Source organism: Macaca fascicularis, chromosome 18 (assembly GCF_037993035.2).
Source record: "Macaca fascicularis isolate 582-1 chromosome 18, T2T-MFA8v1.1".
NCBI lineage: Eukaryota > Metazoa > Chordata > Mammalia > Primates > Cercopithecidae > Macaca > Macaca fascicularis.
This window is the reverse complement of record NC_088392.1, coordinates 38,810,032-38,834,897: the sequence shown is the minus strand read 5'-3', so window position 1 is coordinate 38,834,897 and position 24,866 is coordinate 38,810,032. Positions and strand designations below refer to the sequence as shown.

Here is a 24,866-nt window from a genome sequence, read left to right as displayed (position 1 = left end):
TGCGATTTTCCTTTTGTATCTTTTCATAGATCTCTGAAAAGATAAGAGGTCTCTGAAAAATTTTCTCATAAATACAGCCAATTAATTTATTTCATAAGCACCTAAGCCAATGAGCCTTTTTCATGGAAAGTTCCAGAGGTAACTCTGCAGGTTTAGAATACCATAGACATGAGTGACATTTTTTAAATGGCACAGATGTGTTTCCGCATGATCCCCAAAAGAATTCACTCCCACAAATAGGCTAAGATAGCAGAAGACTCTTGTTGCCATAGACAGTGATGGTGTTTGTTCATGGTGTCTCCAGTATCACAGAAATTTGTGGGGGGCACTAGTCACAGACCCGTTTCTCCATGACACCAGGAGGCCTACCTGGACCACCTGGAATTGGACTTACAATTCTTTTTTTTTTTTTTTTTTTTTTTTTTTGAGATGGGGTCTCACTCTGTCATCAGGGCTGGAGTGCAATGGCATAATCTTGGCTCACTGCAACCTCTGCCTTCCAGACTCATACAATCTTCCCACCTTAGCTGGTACCACAGGTGTACACCACACCCAGCTTAATTTTATGTGTGTGTGTGTGTGTGTGTGTGTGTGTGTGTGTGTGTGTTTTGGTGGAGACGGGGTTTCACCATATTGACCATGCTGGTCTCGAACTGCTGAACTCAAACAATCTGCCTGCCTTGCCCTCCCAAAGTGCTGGGATTACAGGGGTGAGCCACTGCACCCGGCCTGGACTCGTAATTCTTTATAGTTTCTTTACTTTCTGAAAAAATGTTAACATCTTTAATCTGTTTGAAAGGTTTTGCTAACTGTAATGGCAAATCCTTCTACCTCTTCTTTTTCAAAATTTCTTGGATTTTCTCACATTTGCTCTTTCAAATATTCGTTCAAGCTGAGTCTAAAGCTCCCTAAAGTTCAAGGATGCAGTGAGCTATGATTGGGCCACTGCACTCCAGCCTGAGCTCAGAATGAGATCTTGTCTCTAAAAAAATAAAAAACAAAGCTCTATAAATATTCGTGGAATTTTTGTTGGAATTGCCTTAGAACTGTGTGGATTGTTTCAGGGGAAACTGATATTTTTACTGTTGACTATTCCCATCCAGAAATGGGTATTTCTGTCCATGTATTTAGGACTTTTTTTTTTTTTTTTTTTTTTTTTTTTTTTTTTTTTTTTTTTTTTGAGACGGAGTCTCGCTTTGTCGCCCAGGCTGGAGTGCAGTGGCCGGATCTCAGCTCACTGCAAGCTCCGCCTCCCGGGTTTACGCCATTCTCCTGCCTCAGCCTCCCGAGTAGCTGGGACTACAGGCGCCCACCACCTCGCCCGGCTAGTTTTTTGTATTTTTTTTTAGTAGAGACGGGGTTTCACCATATTAGCCAGGATGGTCTCGATCTCCTGACCTCGTGATCCGCCCGTCTCGGCCTCCCAAAGTGCTGGGATTACAGGCTTGAGCCACCGCGCCCGGCCTAGGACTTCTTTATGTCTATTAGTTTCTCTGTTGGTGTACTTCCTAGGTATTTTATAATTTGTATTAGTATTATAAATAGAATCTTTTATCCTATTAAAGATCTTATTGCTGATATAATCAGCCACTTTGCTGAAGTCTTCTTATTAGTTCTAGTATTTTTTTCGGTTGACTGTCTCAGATTTTCTAGATGGCAGTTATATCATCTGCAGCTTTAGACCTGTGTTGTAAATGGGCCCAAAATAATGCTGCTTTTTTATTCTAAGAAAAACAATTCAGTGGAGTCATGAAGTGAAAAGTATAGTAAAAAAATTACTCTTTAAGGCCAGGCGCGGTGGCTCACACCTGTAATCCCAACACTTTGGGAGGTTGAGGTAGGAGGATCACAAGGTCAGGAGTTCGAAACCAGCCTGGCCAACATGGTGAAACCCCATCTCTACTAAAGATACAAAAAGTCAGCTGGGCATGGTGGCACATGCCTGTAATCCCAGGTACTTGGGAGGCTGGGGCTGGAGAATTGCTTGAACCCGGGAGGCGGAGGTTGCAGTGAACTGAGATCATGCCATTGCTCTCCAGCCTGGGCGATAGGGTGAGACTTCATCTCAAAAAAAAAAAAAAAACCCTTTAAATTTGCTTGAATACTTGAGTTATTATAAAATAATAAGCATAAATATACAGAATAATAGTAGTAGTGTATATGCAAAATCGTAATTTTATAGTATTTTGAACTTAAAGCATCAAGATGGTAGCATAAATTAATTTCTAAAAAGATAACCTGAACACTTATTTTTCATCATGGTTATTTTTGCTACTCTATTATGACTATAATAGAAATGCAGCAATGAAAAAGGATGAGGATAATGATGTAGCACCTGCTTAATGAATAAAACCAGTCAGATGAGTAAAATACATAATTTCAATAATTTGTGTTACCTTTCCCCTGAAAAGGCTATCAGGAAGTTGTTAGAGTTTGATGCCTCCCTAGTAGTCAGCCTTGGTAATTGAGAAAGTAATTTGCTTGTGTTTGACTCAAAAGGTTTGTGTAGGCTCAGCTACTGGTTATTTTTCTGTCTTACTGTCTTTTGAACAGCTCAAATATTTCTTAAAAGGGTCTCAAATCTCCTATGTGTGATTTTGTAGTTTTATTCTACTAACAACATATTCAGAAATTAAATCATTTTTTTAACAGTACATTGAAGATTTTCTATTACTGCCTTTTCCTCTTACTCTTTCTGCTCTTCCCATTTTCTACATTCTTTTTTTTTTTTTTTTTTTTTTTTTTGAGACGGAGTCTTGCGCTGTGGCCCAGGCTGGAGTGCAGTGACCGGATCTCGGCTCACTGCAAGCTCCGCCTCCCGGGTTCACGCCATTCTCCTGCCTCAGCCTCCCGAGTAGCTGGGACTACAGGCGCCTGCCACCTCGCCCGGCTAGGTTTTTTTTTGTATTTTTCAGTAGAGACGGGGTTTCACCGTGTTAGCCAGGATGGTCTCGATCTCCTGACCTCCTGATCCGCCCGTCTCGGCCTCCCAAAGTGCTGGGATTACAGGCTTGAGCCACCGCGCCCGGCCATTTTCTACATTCTTTGTCAGTGTTTTGTTAAGGCTCATAATTAATTCTTAAATTTCTTCTTTGAAGCTGTGAACAAAACCATCCCTACTATCTTGGCCTGGCTACCTGTACAGTGTTTTTCACTTTTTTGACAAAGAACAGGAAACCTTTTAAATCATTCACACATTCTTTTCATTCATGTCCTTAATGCTTTGATTATTTAGTTTAATTGCATCAATGACTATTTAATGTGAGTGAAACATTCTTGGCAATGTTGAAGGACTTCTCACTCTGTGTCATATTTAATATCAGGCTTACCATCCATACATGGATGTGTTGATGAAACGCTAAGCCTCATGCAGGTGGTCTTGAAACATCAAATCGCACTTCATTTCAAAGGTTGGTGGATGGAAGTGGTATGGGAGGCAGAAAACAACTTCAGCATAGTTACTTGCAAACTGGAGTGTTTCAGTGTCCAGGAATAAGTGATCATGCAACACCTTTAAAACATCCCTTTTTGGCCGGGCGCGGCGGCTCACGCCTGTAATCCCAGCACTTTAGGAGGCTGAGACAGGTGGATCACCTGAGGTCAGGAGTTCAAGACCGGCCTGGCCAACATGGTAAAAATGTTGTCTCTACAAAAATACAGAAAAAAAAAAAAATTAGCCGGGCATGATGGCGGGTTCCTGTAATCCCAGCTACTCAGGAGGCTAAGGCAGGAGAATAGCTTGAATCCAGGAGGCAGAGGTTGTAGTGAGCTGTGATCGCGCTGTTGCACTACAGCCTGGGCGACAGAGAGAGACTCCGTCTCAAAAAAAAAAAAAAAAATCCCTTTTTTGGTTGGGCACGGTGGCTCATGCATATAATCCCAGCACTTTGGGAGGCTGAGGCAGGTGGATCATGAGGTCAGGAGTTCCAGACCAGCCTGGCCAATATGGTGAAACCCCATCTCTAATAAAAATATAAAAAATTAGCTGGGCGCGGTGGCATGTGTGTATTGTCCCAGTTACCCAGGAGTCTGAGGCAGGATGGCAGGATAATCACTTGAACCTGGGAGGCGGAGGTTGCAATGAGCCGAGATGGCGCCACTGCACTCAAGCCTGGATGACAGAGCCAGACTGTTTCTCAAAAATAAATAAATAAATAAATTCCCTTTTTTGAAGTTCTCACTGACCTCTGGATTGAAATATGCGTAAAAGTAATCCAGAAATCATGCTGCCACTGAACAACCCCCCACCTCGTGTGTGTGTGTGTGTGTGTACAACACAGGCAGGATAGTTTCCTTCCTGCCTTTCGGGTCACAGGGATTTGTAACACTTATAGTAGAGCTTGGCAAAACTTTTGTTGTAAAGCATAAATATACAGAATAATAGTAATAAAGAGTTTATGTTGTAACGGACCAAAAGGAGGAATGGGGAATAACTGCTTAATGGGTATAGTGTTTCTTTCTGGGGTAAAAAGTTATTTTGGAATAAATAGAGGTGGTGGTTGTACAACTATAAGAATTTTCTGGCCGGGCGGGGTGGCTCATGCCTGTAATCCCAGCACTTTGGGAGGCCGAGGCAGGCGGATCACGAGGTCAGGAAATCGAGACCATCCTGACCAACACAGTGAAACCCCTTCTCTACTAAAACTACAAAAAAATTAGCCAGGCGTGGTGGCGGGCGCCTGTAGTCCCAGCTACTCAGGAGGCTGAGGCAGGAGAATGCCATGAACCTGGGAGGTGGAGCTTGCAGTGAGCTGAGATCGTGCCACTACACTTCCACCTGGGCGATAGAGCGAGACTCCATCCCAAAAACAAAAACAAAAAAAGAATTTCTGAAATGCTTCTGAATTGTTCAGTTTAAAATGGTTACTTTTATGGTATATGAGCTTGAAAAAGAAAAAAAAAATCCTTATGTAAATGGTTTTGCTGCCCCCTCACACAGATCATGGATTTCTCCACAAATAGAAATTCCATTTAAAAAAACTTAACAGCATAATCATTGCAATGATTTGTAATGTTTAAAGAAATAAATAGGCATTTCAAATTCTGATTTTTGGTGAGGTAATTGGTAAGCAGAAGAATCTATTGTCACTAAATATTTTATATTTAATGTATAGTTTTCTCTTTAAAAATGTCCATGTTTATGATGGATGCAATTATTTTATACATTATTTCATATAAAGTAATTATACACAATTTATATGTTTTCTAGCCAATTTATATTATTTATTTATATTAAATAACAGGTTTGCTAAGACAAAAAATTCTAGTATATTAAATTTAAACATTAAACATAGTACATTGAAATTCTAGGTCTAGATTAAGAATCAGGATAGTTTTTCTTCCTCTGTGTGTGTCTCCACTTTCCTATTATTTACTTTTCTACCTTCAAGCTAAACTCTCACTCACTAAAATGAAACTCACTTTGCTATTTACTATGTTACCTTGTTTCTTACCCTCTTAATTTGTTTCTCTCACAAGTGGGAGATGCATACCTTGCCACACTTGTGTGTCTAGAAAGAGGTTAAATGTTTTTTGCAGTGTCTGATACATAGTAGGTGGTACATAAAGAGTAGCAGTGATTATTTCCCAAGAACATAAGAGTGTTATCAGAAAAAGTTAAGTTTTCACCTTCGCCTTTTGTTACCTTTTTAAAACAGTTGCAGCCTATGGAAACATGAATGTGTTTTGAAAACTGATACCCAGTGGACATGGAGGCCTATAATATGATTCTCAACAGTGGTTTATTTGGTTTGTTTTTTTCAGGTGAAAGAAAAGATGTTGTCCCGGTTAAGAGTAGTTTCTACCACTTGCACTTTGGCATGTCGACGTTTGCACATAAAAGAAAAAGGCAAGCCACTTATGCTGAACCCGAGAACCAACAAGGTGGTAACATTAATACCAATGTACATTTTCTCTCTTCCTGTTAAAGGTTTGATATATTTAAGACTGATGAGGTGTGACATATTTTTGTAGCTTTATGCTAAGGCTGTTCAGAGATAGTTGTTTACGTGAACTTTTTACGCTTCTCTACATGGCAAAATCGTGGTTGCTTTATACCCCCTAAATTTCATCCTCATGACTTTTACCACCAGAAAAGGATTGACTTTGATTCCTAGTTCTAGCTTTAAAAAATAAAAAATAAAAACTTGGAATAGTGCTTTGGCCAGGACGTTGGGCCACATGTGAGATATTTACATTTCCCCAGCTCACATCAGGTACTCACCCTGAGCTAATCAGTTAGGTCCTTGGAAGGTAGGGTCAAAATTGTGAAATGAACCTTTATGTAAAGTCCACATCACCCCACCTCCACCTGTCTTTTTGGACACAAACCATTGCACACAAAAAACTTTCCCCCTTAGTTAGAATGATTAGATGACTGCTTCAAAAGAGAGCGACTCTTGACTCTTTATTATACTCTTGGGACAAAAGTGACGCGCAGTATTGAGATCCAGTCATGACTTCGTCCTTCATCTGTGTTTAGTTCAGTGGACAAGTGCCTGTCTGTTTTTTAGTGGCAATATTAAATGGTAAGTAAAAGTTCTGGGAAGAGATTTTTTTACAAGAAGCTTGCAAGAGGATACATTGCAATATATGAAATTTACCTTTGGGGGAAAGGTAAATTCAAATGAAAGGTGTGACTTATTTTAAAAGAGCAGTCATAAAAAACTTGTCAGTCCCATTTGTTTCCCACTATCAGGGAAAATAGTTTATTGTTATCATATGATAAGTAATGAGGGGTTTCAGGCCTACAAAGGGGAATTTGACCATGGGTAACACAGAGCACCTCACCTTTGTATTCTTGTGTGTGACACAGAATGAGTTCGGCAAGCAGTTAGTGCGTTAAATGAAGCTTAATGAAGGATATTCTAATCCTCTCTTCTTTGTGCTTGACCTCTCCACATCACATTTGCTCTTTAAGATGCACCTCATTTCAAATCCAGTTCTCCTGTAGAACCTTTTTATACCACCATGGAGGAGTAATTACTCCCTTCTCTGAAACCCCATAGCAGTTTCTTCCTGTACCTGTGGCAAGTAATCAATATGTGTTGCTTTGTGCTTCTTTTCATGGTTTTAAGCTGTTATTGAAGTCATTTATGGTAGTTACATTTTCATGAATTTATATCTTCTTGACTATATTTCTGGTTCCTTTTGGGCAGTGACCATTCAAATACTTCTGTGTATCTTTTACAGTGCTATGGGTGCATTTGATAAATATATTGGTTTTATTTTATCTGTTATCCTTATGGAAATAATTTATTTAAAACCTACTCTGGGGATTTAGAGATTATAAGAAATTTATAAAGTACATTGAGTGGCAAACAAGTTTGCAGATGGAGCATAGTCTAAGTGCATTACCATACTTCTCTAAAGAAAATAATGTCAGCCAGGCTCAGTGTCTCATGCCTGTAATCCCAGCACTTTGGGAGGCCGGGGTGGGTGGATCACCTGAGGTTGGGAGTTCGAGACCAGCTTGACCAACATGGAGAAACCCTGTCTCTACTGAAAATACAAAATTAGCTGGGCATGGTGGTGCATGCCTGTAATCCCAGCTACTCGGGAGGCTGAGGCAGAATTGTTTGAACCCGGAAGTGGAGGGTGCGATGAACCTAGGTTGTGCCATTGCACATCAACCTGGGCAAGAAGAGTGAAACTCTATCTCAAAAAAAAAAAAAAAAAAAGAGAAAAAAGAAGATAATGTCTAACATCTGGCCTTCTGAAATCTCTAAGATTGAATAGCATCTGTATGGTCACATCATTGAAGGACCACTTCTGGAAACCCCTTAAACATCAGGAAGAGTTTAATTTTTGTTTGAAGAACATAGACCAGTGATTCCCAAGTCATAGGTTATAGACTCCTCAGGAACTTACCATGTAAAGAAATCAAGTTTGCACTTCAAACATTGTAGACTTAATAACTTTTCACATTTTTGTAAATATTATTTTAAGGATATGTTGCTGCTATAATTAATAAAATAGTAATTAAAGGCAGTATTGAATTCTGAATCTTCTTAAATGTATGTCTGTAATCACTGTATACTCAAGGTATACCTGCTCTTTGTTTATAAAACTTTTTTATTGTGGTAAAGGAAGCATATTATAAAATTGACAATTTTAACCATTTAAAAGTATACAATTCAGTGACATTAAATTCATTTAGTGTTGTGCAACCATCATCACTATCTAGTTCCAGAACTTTTTTATTATCCCAAGTAGAAACCTAGTATTATTTCATTTTATTTTATTTTTTATTTTTTATTTTTTTTTGAGATGGAGTCTCGCTGTGTCACCCAGGCTAGAGCCAGTGGCACAATCTCGGCTCACTGCAAGCTCTGCCTCCCTGGTTCACACCATTCTCCTGCCTCAGCCTCCTGAGTAGCTGGAACTACAGGCGCCCGCCACCATGCCCGGCTAATTTTTTGTATTTTTAGTAGAGATGGGGTTTCACTGTGTTAGCCAGGATGGTCTCGATCTCCCAACCTCGTGATCTGCCCGCCTCGGTCTCGCAAAGTGCTGGGATTACAGGTGTGAGCCACTGCGCCGGGCCTATGTTATTTTTTTGAGACAGGTTCTCACTCTGTTGCCCAGGCTGGAGTGCAGTGACACTATCACGGCTCACTGCAGCCTTGACCTCCCTGGGCTCAGGTGATTCTCCCATCTCAGCTTCCCGAGTACCTGAGACTACAGGCACATGCCACCGCGCCTGGCTACTTTTTGTATTTTTTTGTAGAGACGAGGTCTTGCCATGTTGCCTACGCTGGTTTTGAACTCCTAGGCTCAAGTGATCCACCTGCCTTGGCCTCCTAAACTGTTGGGATTACAGGCATGAGCCACCACACCTGGCCAAAATTTCTTATACTTTAAAAGGTGGGACACCATTATGCTAGGTTATAAGCAGGAGTTTAGGTGCTAATTTGAGCTTTACCATTTACTAGCCATAAAACTTTGGCAAACCCTTCACCTTCTCTAGGCCTTAGTTTTTTCATGTAAATAATATAGGTAATAGCATTTGGAAACATTTAAAGTGCTATACAAGTATAAAATTGTATTTCTCCTTTTCTCTGCATGCTCATTTGGCTAACTTTTCTAATAATTTTCTGAAATTCAGCTCTGCATCCTTTCCTATACAGCAGAAGGTGAGCAGTGGTTGAGTAAGTGAAGCTTCATCTGTATTTACAGCCACTCCCCATGGCTTGCATTACCACCTGCGCTCTGCCTCCTGTCAGAGGAGCACAAACCGTAATGTGAACTGTGCATGCAAGGGATCTAGGTTGTGCACTAATTATGAGAATCTAATGCCTGATGATTTGAGGTGGCACAGTTTCATCCTGAAACTATTCCCTACCCCCTGAAATATAGTCAACAAGATAAAAACTCATGAAAATATAACTATCATCAATGACTTCAATAACAGCTAAGACATGAAAAGAAAAATTGTCTTCGGCCGGGTGCAGTGGCTCACACCTGTAGTCCCAGCACTTTGGGAGGCTGAGGTGGATTGCTTGGGCCCAGGAGTTTGAGACTAGCCTGGCCTGGTCTCTACCAGCCTGACCTCGTCTCTACCAAAAATACAGAAAAATTAGCCAAGCATTGTGGTGCATGCCTATAGTTTAAGCTACTCAGGAGGCTGAGGTGGGAGGATCACTTGAGCCCAGGAGGTGGAGGTTGCAATGAAATCGTGCCACTTGCACTGCAGCTTGGGTGACAGAGTGAGCCCCTGTCTCAAAAAAAAAAAAAAAAGAAAGAAAAATTGTCTTCCGTGAAACTGGTCACTGGTGCCAAAGAGGTTGGGGACCACTGCTCTAGGAAGTTTTCACTGACCCTTTTTTCTACTTCCTCACCACACTGGATGAGTTACTTCCCTGTTTGTTCTTTGAGCATTCTTGTGCTCACTTCTGTCAATACCATTTATCATACTCAGTTGGAATTATCTCATTCCTCCCTTGAGGACAAGGACCATATCTTGGTCTGTATCCTCAATATCTTACCCCAGAGTACTTAGCACACACAGAGCCTCAGTACATGCTGGATAGATGGATGAATGCATGAACAAATGAACACATAGGAAAACAAAATCTGACATGATTGGTGCTCAGAGTTTCACAGATAATTAAACATGGGTTTTGTTTTCAGAAAAGAAGTTTGGATTAGGTAGGAATTTTGTTACCTACTTCTTGTAAAACAAGTTAGGAAATACCCCTATTCACACCTTTTTTTCCCAATGTACTGATTTATATGTCTTCTTGTCATTTTTTTGTGTTTTTCTTAAGCCCACTTCATCTTACAAAGTCTTAAAAATTGAGTGATACAGTCTTTTTTTTTTAAATAAGAATAGGAGGAAGAAGAAGGAAAAAAGTAAGAATAATTTTAAATTACGTTAAAGAGTTTTCAGTTGATGAGTGATATGATTTAGCTCTGCGTCACCACCTACATCTCATCTTGAATTTTAATAATTCCCACGTGTCAAAGGTAGGACCCGGTGGAGGTAATTGAATCATGAGGGTGGTTTCCCCCATGCTTTTCTCGCAAGATCTGATGGTTCTATAAGGGACTTCCCCCTTCGCTCAGCACTCATTCTGTCTCCCGCCACCCTGGGAAGAGGGACCTTCCACCATAATTGAAAGTTTCCTGAGGTCTCCCCAGCCATGTGGAACTGTGAGTCAATTAAACTTCTTTTCTTATAAATTACCCCTTCTCAGTATTTCGTCATAGCAGCATAAGAATGGGCTGATACAATGAGTATATTTTATTTCAAATTTATGTATTAAGACCTAATTCCTATACCAAAACAACATAAGCAATAGAACATGCAATGTGAGTAATTGTGGATTTGTGATGAACAGAGCTTTCCACTTAGTTATAATTTGCCCTTTTTAGTGCAAGTTCATCTCAGTTAACACATTTTCAGAAATGTAAACGTGCATTTGAATGCTAGTGAGGCACTGGCTATGTAGTGCCTATCCGTATTGAGGTTAAGGGAATGCATTTTATCTCCTGCATATAAATGTATATAAATGGATTCTATCTCCTGAATCATTTGCCTTCTTACATTTCTCAGTACAAACCCAAATCAGTGTTAAAGAGTCTGAAAAGTTGTTTTAGTCTTAGATTATTTCTATTACACTCATGATATGTCTTATATTAGATTGTAAAAGGCTTAAAGATATAGATAAAATGTGCTTTAAAGTATGAAATGAGTACCAGTAAATAAATATTTGGTTGAATCATAGAGATAATAAAATATATAATAAATGAATTGGCTATTCATTTTTAGTGTGGATTTAAAGCCTTTAGAGGTAGATAAAAGTGATACTTTCTTTTACATTTTAATAATGCTTCCATAGAGTAGAGTTCTCAAACAAGAAATTTGGGGAGGATTCAGGCTGAAGTTTATTATGATTACAACTGTAAAAGTGTACAATTGTTTGATTACAAGATGAGCCAACTCTAAACTATGTACATAGCCTCCTACCCTCAATTTTTTTTTCACTTTTGTTCTTCCTACCTCTGTGTTGGCTGCCTTAGCAAGAGAGACGCCAGCATTTTTATTGATGACCCAGTGATTTAAAGGTATAGGAGTCCTTCTGAAATTTTTTTAAAAAACACCTGAACACTATTGATAGAAGCTAGTAATTCTCAAATCACTCCTTCTATCTACATTTTTTTCTTTTTCCAGTTCCTCCCATAATAGTACTGAGCATCTCTTTTAAACCAAATATTCTCTTCAAGATGTAAGATTGTAAAGAGATTTTACTACAGATTTTTAATTTATTTCAGCCAAATTAAAATATCCTAATGGACTCTATTTAGAATAATGAACCATAGATTGCCAGAACTAAAAGAGCTAAGTACATAGTAAATACCTATGCAAACCATTAACTTAATTCAAGAAGGAGTGTTGAAGAGAATCAATAACTCCTTTATTTTGTAGATTCCATCCCTAAGATTTAAGGACATGCTCAAGCTTTGTATCTGGAACTCTGGTTTTCTGGTTATTAGTTCTCTGAGGGTTTTGTTAATTTATTTGTTTTTATTTTAACTTCTCCTGGCTAGTTCTTTAATAAATTTAGAATTTTCTTCTGGTTCTTATTTACGCAAATAATATGACTAATAAAAGATAAAAAAAACTATCATCTATTTTTATTTGGCCATGATTCTCTTAAAAGTATACTTACTTTTAAGATTATAGCATATACTTTTATATGCAATTTTACCACTGAGAAAAGTATATTATAAATATATCCCCAAAATGTTTCATAAGCCATATAATAAATACATGGGTACATAATAGTGTAATAGTCATTGGATTTGGAATTCCAATGGCTGATGAGACTCCCACTTTACACCCTTACTGGCTCCCTAGCATGTTTACCTGAATATTCAAGTGTCTGTTTAAGAGATTTGTGTCGGTATTGACTCCTGTGGAGAAACTGCATGTGCCTAAAGGAAAATAGTTCAGGATCTTTCAGGATCAGCCAGAAGAAGTACACCTCTGCTATGTAAATTGGGAGGGAGGGAATTGCTGTTGCATAGATGAGAAAAAGGGAGACTTGGGAGAAGTGGCAAAGGGAGATGGAGAAGAGTAGGTGAGAGGATGATCATTTCAGCTTAATATTAAACTAATAAATAATTTGATATGTTTCTTCTTTTTTTTTTTTTTTTTTTATTGAGGCAGAGTCTTGCTCTGTCACCCAGGCTAGAGTGCAGTGGTGCAATCTCGGCTCACTGCAAGCTCTGCCTCCTGGATTCATACCATTCTCCTGCCTTAGCCTCCCCTGCAGCTGGGACTACAGGTGCACGCCGCCACGCCTGGCTAATTATTTTGTATTTTTAGTGGAGACAGGGTTTCACCATGTTAACCAGGATGGTCTCAATCTCCTGACCTCATGATCTGCCCACCTCGGCCTCCCACAGTGCTGGGATTACAGGCGTGAGCCACCGCACCTGGCCGATACGTTATGTTTTAATGCAAAGTATCTTCTGATTTCCCTTGTGATTTCATCTTTAGCCAGTTGGTTATTTAGGAGTATGTTATTTATTCAAATATTTGTGAATTCCTCAAATTTCCTCATATTATTGGTTTCTTATCTCCTTGCATTGTAGTCTGAGATCACACATCGAATGACTTAAATTATTTTACATTTTCTGAAACTTGTTTTATGGTCTAACACGTGATCTGTACTGGGCTGTTCTGTGAGCACCTGAGAAGAATATGTATTCTGCAGTTGTTGAGTGTTCTGTGTATCTGTCAGGACTCATTAATTGATGCTGTTGTTCAAGTCTGCTGTTTCCTTATTTTGTCTAGTGTCTCCTCCATTATTGAAAGTGGGTATTAAAGTCTCCAACTTGTTGAATTGCCTTTCTGTCTTCAATTCTGTTAGCTTTGCTTCATGTATTCTGGACCTCTGTTGTTAGGTATGTCTATATTTATAATAGTTATATCTTCATAATAGATTCACCCTTTCATCGTTGTAAAATGTCCTCTGTAGTAGCAGCATTCATTTTAAAGTCTGTTTTGTCTGTTGTTAGTATAGCCACTGCAGCTCTCTTTTGATTACAATTTGTGTGGTATATCCTTTTCCATCCTTTTACTTTCTACTTAATTGTGTCCCTTGCAGAAAGCATATAATTGGATTATGTTTTGTTTTTTCTGGTTTTTTGTTTTTTTGAGACAGAGTCTCGCTCTGTCACCCAGGCTGGAGTGCAGTGGTGCAATCTCGGCTCACTGCAACCTCCACCTCCTGGGTTCAAGCTATTCTCCTGCCTCAGCCTCCCAAGTAGCTGGGCCTACAGATACCTGCCACCAGACCTGGCTAATTTTTTTTTTTTTTTTTTTTTGTATTTTTAGTAGAGACAGGGTTTCACCACATTGGCCAGGCTGGTCTCAGAACTGCTGACCTTGTGATCCACCTGCCTCGGCCTCCCACAGTGCTGGAATTACAGGCATGAGCCACTGCACCCAGCCTAATTTTGTATTTTTAGTAGAGACAGAGTTTCTGCATGTTAGTCAGGCTGGTCTCAAACTCCTGACCTCAGGTAATCTGCCTGCCTCAGCCTCCCAAAGTGCTGGGATTATAGACTTGAGCCACTGCTCCTGGCCGACGTTATTTTCTTTAGAGAAGTATGGTAATGCATTTAACTATGCTCCATCTGCAAACTTGTTTTTGTCTTTGTCTAGGTGTAGATCTCTTTGAGTTTATCATACTTGGAGTTGTTGAGCTTGTTGGATTAATGTTTCTCATATTTGGGAAGTTTTGGGGCATTATCTCTTGAAATATTCTTCTGCTTCTTTCTCTTCTCTCCTCAGACTTCATTATGCATATGTTGGCATACTTGATGGTATCTCACAGGTCTCAGAGATTCTGTTCATATTTCTTTTTTTTGAGACGGAGTCTCCCTCTGTCCCCAGGCTGGAGTGCAGTGGCACAATCTCGGCTCACTGCAACTTCCGCCTCCCAGGTTCAAGCAATTCTCCTGCCTCAGCCTCCTGAGTAGCTGGGACTGCAGGCACACGCCACCACACCCAGCTAATTTTTGTTTTTTTTAGTAGAGATGGGGTTTTATCATGTTGGCCAGGATGGTCTCGATCTTTTGACCCCGTGAACTGCCCAACTAAGCCTCCTCCCAAAGTGCTGGGATTAGAGAGAGGCATGAACCACCATGCCCGGCAATTCGTATTTCTTTATTCTTTTTTCTTTCTGTCTTAGACTAGATAATCTTGGGCGACCTATTTTTAAGTTTGCTGGTTCTTTGTCCCACTTGCTCAAATCTACTGTTGAACCCCTCGGGTAAATTTTTTATTTTCATTTATTGTACTGTTGATGAAAAGATTAAAAGTCTGTAAAACATTTGAAGAGATTTATTCTGAGCCACATAATGAGTGACCATGGCCTGTGACACAGCCCTCAGGAGATCCTGAGAATACGTGCCCCAGGTTGTGGGGGCACAGCTTGGTTTTGTACATTTTAAGGAGACATGAGACATCAAATACATTTAAGATACACATTGGTTCAGTCCAGAAAGGTGGGATAACTCGAAGCGGGGGCTTCCAGGTTATAGGTAGATTCAAATTTTTTCTTATTGGCAGTTGGTTGAAAGAGTTATTATCAATAGAAATAAATGTCTGGATTATGATAGGAGGTTTTGGAGACCAAAGTTTCTTCATGCAGATGAAGCCTCCAGGTAGCAGGCTTCAGAGAATAGATTGTAAGTGTTTCTTATCAGGCTTAAGGTCTGTGTTGATGTTAATGCTGTAGGAGTACAGTGAGGCATGTCCAACCCCCCACTTGCTATCATAACCTAAACCAGTCTTTTCAGGTTAAATGTTAGAGTGCCCTGGTCAAGGAGGAAGTCCATTCAGGTGGTTGGGGGACCTTATAATTTTATTTTTGGTTTGCAGTACTTTCATCCCCAGAATTTCCATTTAATTTCTTTGTTGATAGTCTGAATTTGGTGGGACATTATTCTCACACTTTCCTTTAGTTCTTTAGACATAGACATCTTTTAGGTCTTTGAATGTATTCAAAGATGTGAATTTAAAGTCTTTATCTAGTAAGTACAATGTTTAGGCTTCCTCAAGGACAGTTTAATGATTTTTGTTGAAAACTGGACATTTTAAATAGGGTAGCAGCTCAGGAAATCAAATACTCCTCCCAGGGTTTGTTGTATTGCTGCTCCTTTTGCTTGTTTAGTGATATTTCCAAACTAATTCTTTTCTTTTTTTGAGACGGAGTATCGCTCTTTTGTGCAGGCTGGAGTACAGTGGCATAATCTTGGCTCACTGCAACCTCCACCTCCCAGGTTCAAGCGACTCTTCTGCCTCCGCCCCCCAAGTAGCTGAGACCACAGGCACGTGCCACCATGCCCAGCTAATTTTTGTATTTTTAGTAGAGACGGGGGTTTCACCATGTTGGCCAGGCTGGTCTCGAACTCCTGACCTCAGGTGATCTGCCCTCCTTGGCCTCCCAAAGTGCTGGGATTACAGGCATGAGCCACTGTGCCCGGCCTCCAAACTAATTCTTTATAAAGTCTGTATCCTTGTACATGCCCACTGAAGTCTCTGATTGGTTAGTTTTGTGGTCAGCTGATAATTAGACAAAGACTTAAATGCTTGGAACTAGTAAATTTCCCATTTTTTGCCAAGCGGCTCTGTGTGCATGTTGCGGCATACCTCCAGCACTGAGCCAGGCAGTTTACAACTACCCAAAAGCCTTCACTTCCTGCTTGCACAGAGCCTCAAGGTTAGCCAGAGGTGTGAGCTAGGGTCTTTTTCAGGTGTTTCCTGGGTGTGTCCATAGCTCATGTATGTGACCTTCTAGAGTCCCAGTAATACCTCATGGCTTTTCAAAGCTCCAATCCCATGGTCATCTCATTCTTTAGCTTTTCCTTGTCAGCTTTTTGGTTACCCTGTTGTTTTCCTCAACTGTTATCCACTGTCTTGGGCAGCTGCTATGCTAAATTATTGCCTCTTGATTGTTTCCAACAAGCACTTCTGGGGAAATGGCTTTTCACACTGGGTGAGCACCAAGTTAGGTCAAATGAAGACAGCCTTGCAAGTGGGGTCTTCCAGGAAGCCACCTGACAGGTCAAATAATGACATTTTCCTGGAATGGGGTTTTAGAAGAATCTCCAGCCCCTTCTCCCTGCTCCAGTGGCTTCCAGGCTGCTGATTTTCACAGTAATTGTGAGGTGTTAGTTTTCAATTTAAAACTGGCACAAAACTTGCTGCTTACTGAAATCCAGCCATTTTTCCTGAATAACTGCTCCCTGATTGCTACATTCCTTTGGTAGATTTCCAGAATGTTGAAGAAGTTGTTTCTGGTTATTTGTCCAGTGTTCTTGTTGCTTTTATGGAGGAAAAGATTTTCCAAAGGCCTTGCTCCAGCATTTTCACTGACATTGTTTTGATATGAAGAATTTAACCCATAGTCAAATACCAGAAATTGAAAAAGATTTTCTTATGATATAGATTAATTTTTTCTAAAGCATCATTTCTTCTATTCCCTTTTTTATGGTATTTCATGGTATGAATATACTATAGGATGCTTAACTCTTTCATAGTTAATGGGCTTTTGTTAGCTTGTAATAGCCAAGAGAACTAGAAACAACGTTACAACTAAATTTTTGTATATGCCTCTGTATGCCATTAAGAATGTTTTTCTAGAATGGCTACCTGGAAGTCAGATTGCTTGATGAATAATATGTGCATTAAAAAAATTTAAGAATACTTTAAAACTGTCTTCCAAAGGCCTAAACTGGTTTATATTTCCAGCAGTGGCTTGTGAGAATATCTCTTTTCCACACCCTGACCAATACTGGACATCAGTCTTACAAAGTTTTGAAAGCCTGGGCAAAAATAATATGTCGTTGATTTTTCAAATTTGCATTTGAATTATATTTTGAAGAACAATGTCGTTGCTACCCCAGTAAGTAATAATTTTTAATCCTTTTATTTCTCCTCTTTAGGGAATGGCATTTACTTTACAAGAACGACAAATGCTTGGTCTTCAAGGACTTCTACCTCCCAAAATAGAGACACAAGATATTCAAGCCTTACGATTCCATAGAAACTTAAAGAAAATGACTAGCCCTTTGGAAAAGTAAGAGTTGGTTAGCTGTTTCATTTTTTTATTGGTATTCTGATTAGAAAACTTGTGAGCATTATGGTTATTATGGCATGAGAAATATACAATCTCATATAAGTTTGTGTTTTGTCAGTTAACTACTTTTATAATGATTGTGTTTCTTTTACTTCAGTGAATACTTCACAAGTATTCACTGTTGTAAAACTTAACAAATTAGTTTTTATGCTTACAGTCAGAGCAATTCAGATTTCAATGGAATATTAGAAGCAAAGGATACCATCTAATTTGCAATCATTTTATTCAACAACTTTTATTGATCACCTACTTTGTGTTGACACTGTACCAGCCACTGAGGCTATAAAGTGGGTAATAGATAGGGTGACCATATGCTATATCACCTAATCCAGGATACTTTGGAGAATAAAAAAGAGGTGTACCTAAAGCTATCCCTGGCAAACTTTTTTTTTTTCTTTTTTTTGGACGGAATCTCACTCTGTTGCCCAGGCTGGAGTTCAGTGGCGTGATCTCAGCTTACTGCAGTCTCTGCCTCCCGTGTTCAAGCAGCTCTCCTGCCTCAGCCTCCTGAGTAGTTGGAATTACAGGCACCCATCACCATGCCTGGCTCATTTTTGTATTTTTAGTAGAGATGGAGTTTCACCATGTTGGCCAGGCTGGTGTCGAACTCCTGACCTCAGGTGATTCGCCCGCCTCGGCCTCCCAAAGTGCTGGGATTACAGGCGTGAGCCACTGCGCCTAGCCTTTTTCTTTTTCTTTCTTTCTTTTTTTTTTTTTTTTTTTTTGAGACAGGTTCTCACTCTGTTGCCCAGGCTGGAGTGCAGTGGCACAGTTTCGGCTCACTGTAACCTCCACCTCCCAGGCTCAAGCAATTCGCCCAACTCAGCCTCCCAAGTAGCTGGGATTACAGGAGTGCACCACCATACCCGGCTAGTTTTTGTAGTTTTTAGTAGAGACAGGGTTTCACCGTGTTGCCCAGGCTGGTCTCGAACTCCTGGACTCAAGCAGTTTACTCGCTTTGGCCTCCCAAAGTGCTGGGGTTACAGGCTTGAGCCACTGCACCAGGCAGCAAACTTAATATATATGACCAACCCAGTAACTCACAGCCCTGTCTTCTAAAAGGTCATCAACAGATAGTTATGCTATGATTGTTATTGGTCTCTAGACCACAATGTACAGTACAATGAGAAAAAGGTACATGCAGATATATTCTGAGAGCCTGCAGAGGGCATCTAGCTCAACTTAGGGGAATCAGATAAAAGCTTCCTGAAGGGAATGATGCCTAAGCTGAATTGTAAATGGCATGTTACAGGTAGCAGGCCAAGTATTCTGGGTAGAGGGATAAGTCTGCATGTAGAACTAAGCGTATCAATTGAGTTTGTTAAGTATAGGAGATTATTGGTGACTGGTAAGAGTGGTTTCTTTGGTGTGATGGAGCAAAAGAGATACTGTGATAGACTGAAAAATGAATGGAAGGGGAGGAAATAAATGTAAACTACCCTCTCAAGAAGTTCAGATAAGGAGGGAAGGAAGACATTAAACAATAAGTAAAGCAAGACTTGGGATTAAGTATGTTTCAAGCTGGGAGAAAGTTTAATGTTTCATCGTAGTTATGAGGAATGAGCCCAGGAGAAAGGATAATTGATGGAGCAAGGTCTCAGGGAAAGGAAGAAGGCATAGGGTCAAATGCAGAGATAGAGTGGCTGGCCTTGAGCAGGAACAAAGAACAGCTCATTCTCCAAAGCTGGAGGAAAGATAAATACAGATATTCGTAAGGATAAGTATGGAGATGATTGAGCAGAAGTAATGAACTCTCAGTTTAGCTGATGACCTTGCTTTCCTTTATGACATAGAATATGAAAGTCATCACTCAAATGTAGAAGGGCCAAGGTTGAGTAGAGTTGGTGAAGAGAGTGATAAATGCTTGGAAGAGCCACGTAGCTGTAAGATAAAGCTGAACAAAAGCTAGGCTTGGTGGCTCATGCCTGTAATCCCAGCACTTTGGGAGGTCAAGGTGGGAGGATCGCTTGAGCCCAAGAGTTCCCGACCAGCCTGGGCAACACAGTGGGACCCTGTTTCTACAAAATTAAAAAAAAAAAAAAAAAAAAATTAACCAGGCATGCTGTTACACACCTATAGTTCCAGCAACTCAGAAGACTGAGGCAGGAGGATAACTTAAGCCCAGGAGGTCAAGGCTGCAGTGAGCCATGATTGCACCACTGCACTCCAGCCTGGGTGATAGACTGAGAGCCTGTCTCAAAAAAAAAGAAAAGAAAAAGGCCGAACAAGAGCAGGTTAAAGGGATGAGAGCAGACCCTGATGGCCTGGTGGCAAGATCTTGTTTATATTGGTGCCATTCTGCACAGCAATGTTATTTTTCCACAGAAAGGATGAAATGTAACATTGATTCAGGCTTGGAGTTTGCTGGGCTGGCAAAGGTTACATCAATTCATTCAGTTAATATTCAGGACTGCTATGTGCCTGGCACTGTTCTAAGTTTTGGAACTCCAAAAATGAAAACACTCAGCCCTTCTCTTCAGAGAGTTCACTGTCTCTGGTGGAAAGGCAGACACTGTGGAAGGGGAGTACAGTGAAAAATCATGTGGGGATTCCTAAACAGGAATGACAGGGAGATATTTGCTCAGAGTGAGAGATTTGATCCCGGGATTCAGAGGAGGAAACAAAGAGAATCCCCAAGGGAGCCCATAGAATTGGGAGAGAATGAAGCAGTCAGAGCTAGAGATCCCTCTGAAGGATGATGAAGTGAGGGCATCATATGGTTACCCAAAGTGGTAGAGGATTGTGACCCGAGAGTGGATAAGGGCATTCACCATTACTGAGCTGTAGCAATCCTAGGTGAGTGCTGCCCATCACTGAGGTACACAGAAGAGTGACTAAAGTGAAATAAAGAAAATGGTAACGTTGAAGAGATCCATGACTTGCACAGCTTCCCTCTATCACATGCCTCGTAGGTCATCTGTTCTTTCCTTAACATTACTTCCATCTCACAAAGCCATCCATTCCATTTTAGCAGCCCAGTTTGTTTACTTCCCTATACTGCAGAGAAATCTTCTTCCCTTTAATTTCTATCTATTGATACCATTTCTTCCACTATTAGCTATGTAGAAAATATAATTGAAGGGATCACTTCTCCCCATTTATTCACCAAATATTTGCACACCAGTTGTATGCCACATATTGCTATTAATAGTTCCTGGACCTATAGAAGTATATGAGGTGATCGTTTCTAACTTATGGTATTGTCTAGACTGGAGGAATCCAGAAAGTCAAGAAGTGGAGTGAGAGTTACAGAGGGAAGTAGCGTATCATGGGACCTGAAAACAGGAAAGTCTAAAACGTGTATGTATACATGATAGGGGAGGGGAGTGGATAGAAAAGGGCCCCCAGAGAGCATGCCACCTGAGCTGCGTTTGGAGCGCACGTGTATAGGACTATGCCTGGAGAGAGAGTGCAGGCAAAGGGTGCATCAAACACAGCAAGTCCAGGTTGAGTTGTGATCCTTTTGAGGAGCTAAGTAAGTCAGCATGAAGAAGATGAGGCTGAAAAGTAGGCAGAGGTCTTGTTAACTATTTTAGGAGCTTGAGCCTTATTTTACGACAATTTATTTGGAAGCGAAATGATCACAGTTAGGTTTTTAAGAGAAGAATGAATTGAAGCATAGGAGGAAAATTGTATTTATAAAGACTGGTAAGAAGGCTTTTGAGGTAGCCCAGCTGAGAAATGGTGGTAGCTTGTACTGTGTGAGGGTGGAAGGAGCAAATGGATGTATTTGAAAGCTATTTAGCAGGTAGACTCTGTAGGACTTGGTGATTTATAGGATTGGTGTTGGGGAGGGTAGGAGAGGAAGAAATCAAGAATGGAATCTGGGTTTTGCATTTGGTCATATGATAGCAGAAGAAACAAGGTCAGGGAAAGATAAGTCTGCTTTAGACATATTTAATTCAAGATGATTACTGACTTTCAAGCTTTCAAGCCGATAGTTCCCTGTTCTCTAAATTTAAAAAGAAGTTATTTATATATTTATTGACATCAATTGACAATTGCCTTTTTTGTGCTGCTTCTGCACTCTGTGTAGACCTTATAATGCTTCTAACCCTCCTGGGTTATAAACTCCTTGAAAACAGGGGTCACTTCTTATATCTCTGGAAAATAGTGCCAAGCAGATAGTGTTAAGCAAATGTTTGAATTAATGCCACTTTATTTTGCTTCCTTGTTTATATGTCAGTGTCCTTGAAGAATGATTCTTTAAGGGTAGGGACCTCATAGTGATCTTTGCATTTCCAGTGCCTTCTACAGAGCCTGACCCACAGTAAGGGTTCAGTAAACATTGTTTCTATTGTTACTTCATCGTCATCATCATCATCTACCATTTAAGTACCCTCATATTTTTGTTAATTTTTAGTCCTGGGTGTTAAATAGTGATAATCTGAGGTTTTGGGTTTTTTTAGAATGTGATGTGAGCAGGGCTCAATTTCAATTTTAGGTTTAACTTTCATAAGCCAAGACTTTTAATGTAATGCAGGCTGACTGAGACATTATTTACTGTGCTTAATTTCAGATATATCTACATAATGGGAATACAAGAAAGAAATGAGAAATTGTTTTATAGAATACTGCAAGATGACATTGAGAGTTTAATGCCAATTGTATATACACCAACGGTTGGTCTTGCCTGCTCCCAGTATGGACACATCTTTAGAAGACCTAAGTAAGGCTTATTTAAAAAAGAAGACTTGTAAATGGTTATTGAATAAGGAAAACATCATTCCATAACAGCTATTACATTTCTATTTTAGATATCTTAGCCGAATCACATTTCCTACCTCACAAAAATGTAATTTTTATTAAAAGTGATTAACAAAAACCCAACATATTCATAACTTTTATCTTTGTAAAAATAGCATCATTCATTTCTAATCTTCTTTAAATTATTGTGATTGTTAGAGTAATTATATACTTTTAGAACCTGCCCCCCCACCAAAAAAAGTCTTAATTCTGGTGGGAGAGAATCCAGAATTATTAAAATTTTTGTCAATAAAGCCAAATTAAGAGATTTTTTTTCTCATTTTTTGATCGGTTTTAATTTGTTTGTTTTTTGTTTTTGAGAGAGTCTCACTTGGTCACCCAGACTGGAGTGGAGTGCAGCGGTATGATCTTGGCTCACTGCAACCTCCGCCTCCCAGGTTCAAGTGATTCTCGTACCTCAGCCTCCCTAGTAGGTGGAATTACAGGTGCACACCACCACGCCTGCTAATTTTTGGATTTTTAGTAGAAATGGGATTTCGCCATGTTGGCTGGGCTGGTCTTGAACTTCTTACATCAGGTGATCAGCCTGCCTCAGCCTCCCAAAGTGCTGGGATTTACAGGCACGAGCCACTGCAGCCTGTTCTCCTTTTTTTTTTTTTAATGAATTTTCATTTCAAATAGTTCTAGCACCTACAAACATTGTAAATGGGAAGAGTACTGAAATGGCAAGAACTGACTGTATTCCTTGAATGAGTCACATGATCCCCATGAATGTGTTTCCTTGTGTAAAATGGGAATAGCAGGACCTATCAAAGAGCTATTAGAGAAACCAATGTGACAGTTCTTTGGAAAATTATAAGCTATATATATATATATATATATATATATATATATATATACACACACACACACACACACACGCACATACATGCACACACACACACACACGCATGCTGTTTTTACTTAATCTGAGTTTTCTTGTCTTATTCCTCTAATCTATTATTACTTTTCTCAATCCTTATAATATTTTCCCCATGCCCAATTAACACATTCTTCCACGTGTGGAAATTCAAACAATGTATGACAGCTTTTATATTCAGTCTCCTGTCATCTAGTCTAGTGGCTTTCAAACTTTAATGTGTATAAGAAATACCTGTGGGACTTACTCAAAATGTTGATCTCTGCCAACTTTCCTCTCCTCCCCATCCCCAAGATTTCTGATGAAAAAGAAAAAAGGTCTGGAGGTCCGGATTTTAGTGAGCACCCTCAGTGATTGTGTTGCAGGTATTCCCTGGAAGACACTGAGAAACAGACTGTTCTAACCTATATGCTGCCAACAATTACTGTAACTAAAACATTTCTGTGACATAACCATGCTGTTCAGCTATTTTATAGTTTCCTTATTAGAATGATTAAAAGATAGAGAGAAACTTGGAAATACTGATGCCTGAGCCCCACCCCCAGAGATTCAGATTCAGTTAGTCTAGACTTAGGAGTTTCACAAAAGAGCCTGGTGTGATTCTGATGTGTACCCAGAGTTGAGAACTGACTTGAAACATGAAGAGCATGGCTTATGTGTGAGGGCAAATACTGTTTATTATTTATGCAATGTATTGTGCTATGGGTTTTTTTGTTGTTGTTCGTTTTGTTTTTGTAGATGGTCATTAAATCTTGGTTGGTTGATTGATCTAAACTTTAAGCCAATTAAATCAGAATCTTTGGAGATGGGACCCTGGCATTTTACAGCGTACCAGATGATTCCATTATATAGCCATGATTGAGATATTGCTGAACTAAACTGATTTGAACTGTAATAGTGGTGCCAAATTTAAGATACCAATGAGACAGTTAAACATAAGATCAGTTTGACAGCAATGAGGATCCGTTGGCCCTCATGTCTGCCTGAACTGTGTTCTTGAACCTGCATTTCTTCTTTTTTTCCTCCTTCTCTTCCTTCCTTCTTTGCTTTCTCTTTTGAAATCTGGATTGATTATCTGAATTAGGTAACAACATACTGTGTTTAAAATGACTTTTTGTTAGCCATTCCACAATTTATACAGATTTCAAAACATGTTTTACATGATAAATATAGTTGACCCTTGAACAACACAGGTGTGAAGGTCCATTTTTACTCAGGTTTTCTTGTCCTTCTGCCACCCTTGAGACAGCAAGACCAACCCTTCCTCTTCCTCCTCTTTTTGATTTTGTTAATAACATTTTCTTTTTTCTAGATTACTTTATTGTAAGAATACAGTATATAATTCATATGGCATATAAAATAGTGTTAGTTGGCTGGGCATGGTGACTCATTCCTGGTGGGTGGATCACTTGAGGTCAGGAGTTCGAGACCAGCCTGGCCAACCTGGTGAAACCCTGTCTCTACTAAAAATACAAAACTAGCCAGGCGTGGTGGTGGGCATGTAAAATCCCAGCTACTCTGGAGGCTAAGGCAGGAGAATTGCTTGAACCCTCCGTGGGGGGCAGAGGTTGCAGTGAGCCGAG

At 39.8% G+C, this 24,866-nt stretch overlaps 1 protein-coding gene across 5 annotated transcripts in view; it reads left to right on the top strand.

Moving 5' to 3' along the window:
- Positions 1-24,866, top strand: part of ME2 (malic enzyme 2) — a 73,356-nt gene that overhangs the window by 15,064 nt on the left and 33,426 nt on the right. For 3 of the 5 annotated variants that reach the window (XM_074022221.1, XM_005586678.4, XM_045378228.3), the window contains exons 2-4: positions 5,764-5,883; positions 17,464-17,597; positions 22,177-22,326. Coding sequence is in view for 3 of the 5 variants with exons in the window: in XM_005586678.4 (XP_005586735.2) it covers positions 5,776-5,883; positions 17,464-17,597; positions 22,177-22,326 (392 nt within the window). In the remaining 2 variants the exon portion in view is untranslated. The remainder of the gene's footprint in view (positions 1-5,763; positions 5,884-17,463; positions 17,598-22,176; positions 22,327-24,866) is intronic. The other 2 variants (XM_045378229.2, XM_074022222.1) reach the window with 1 other exon arrangement.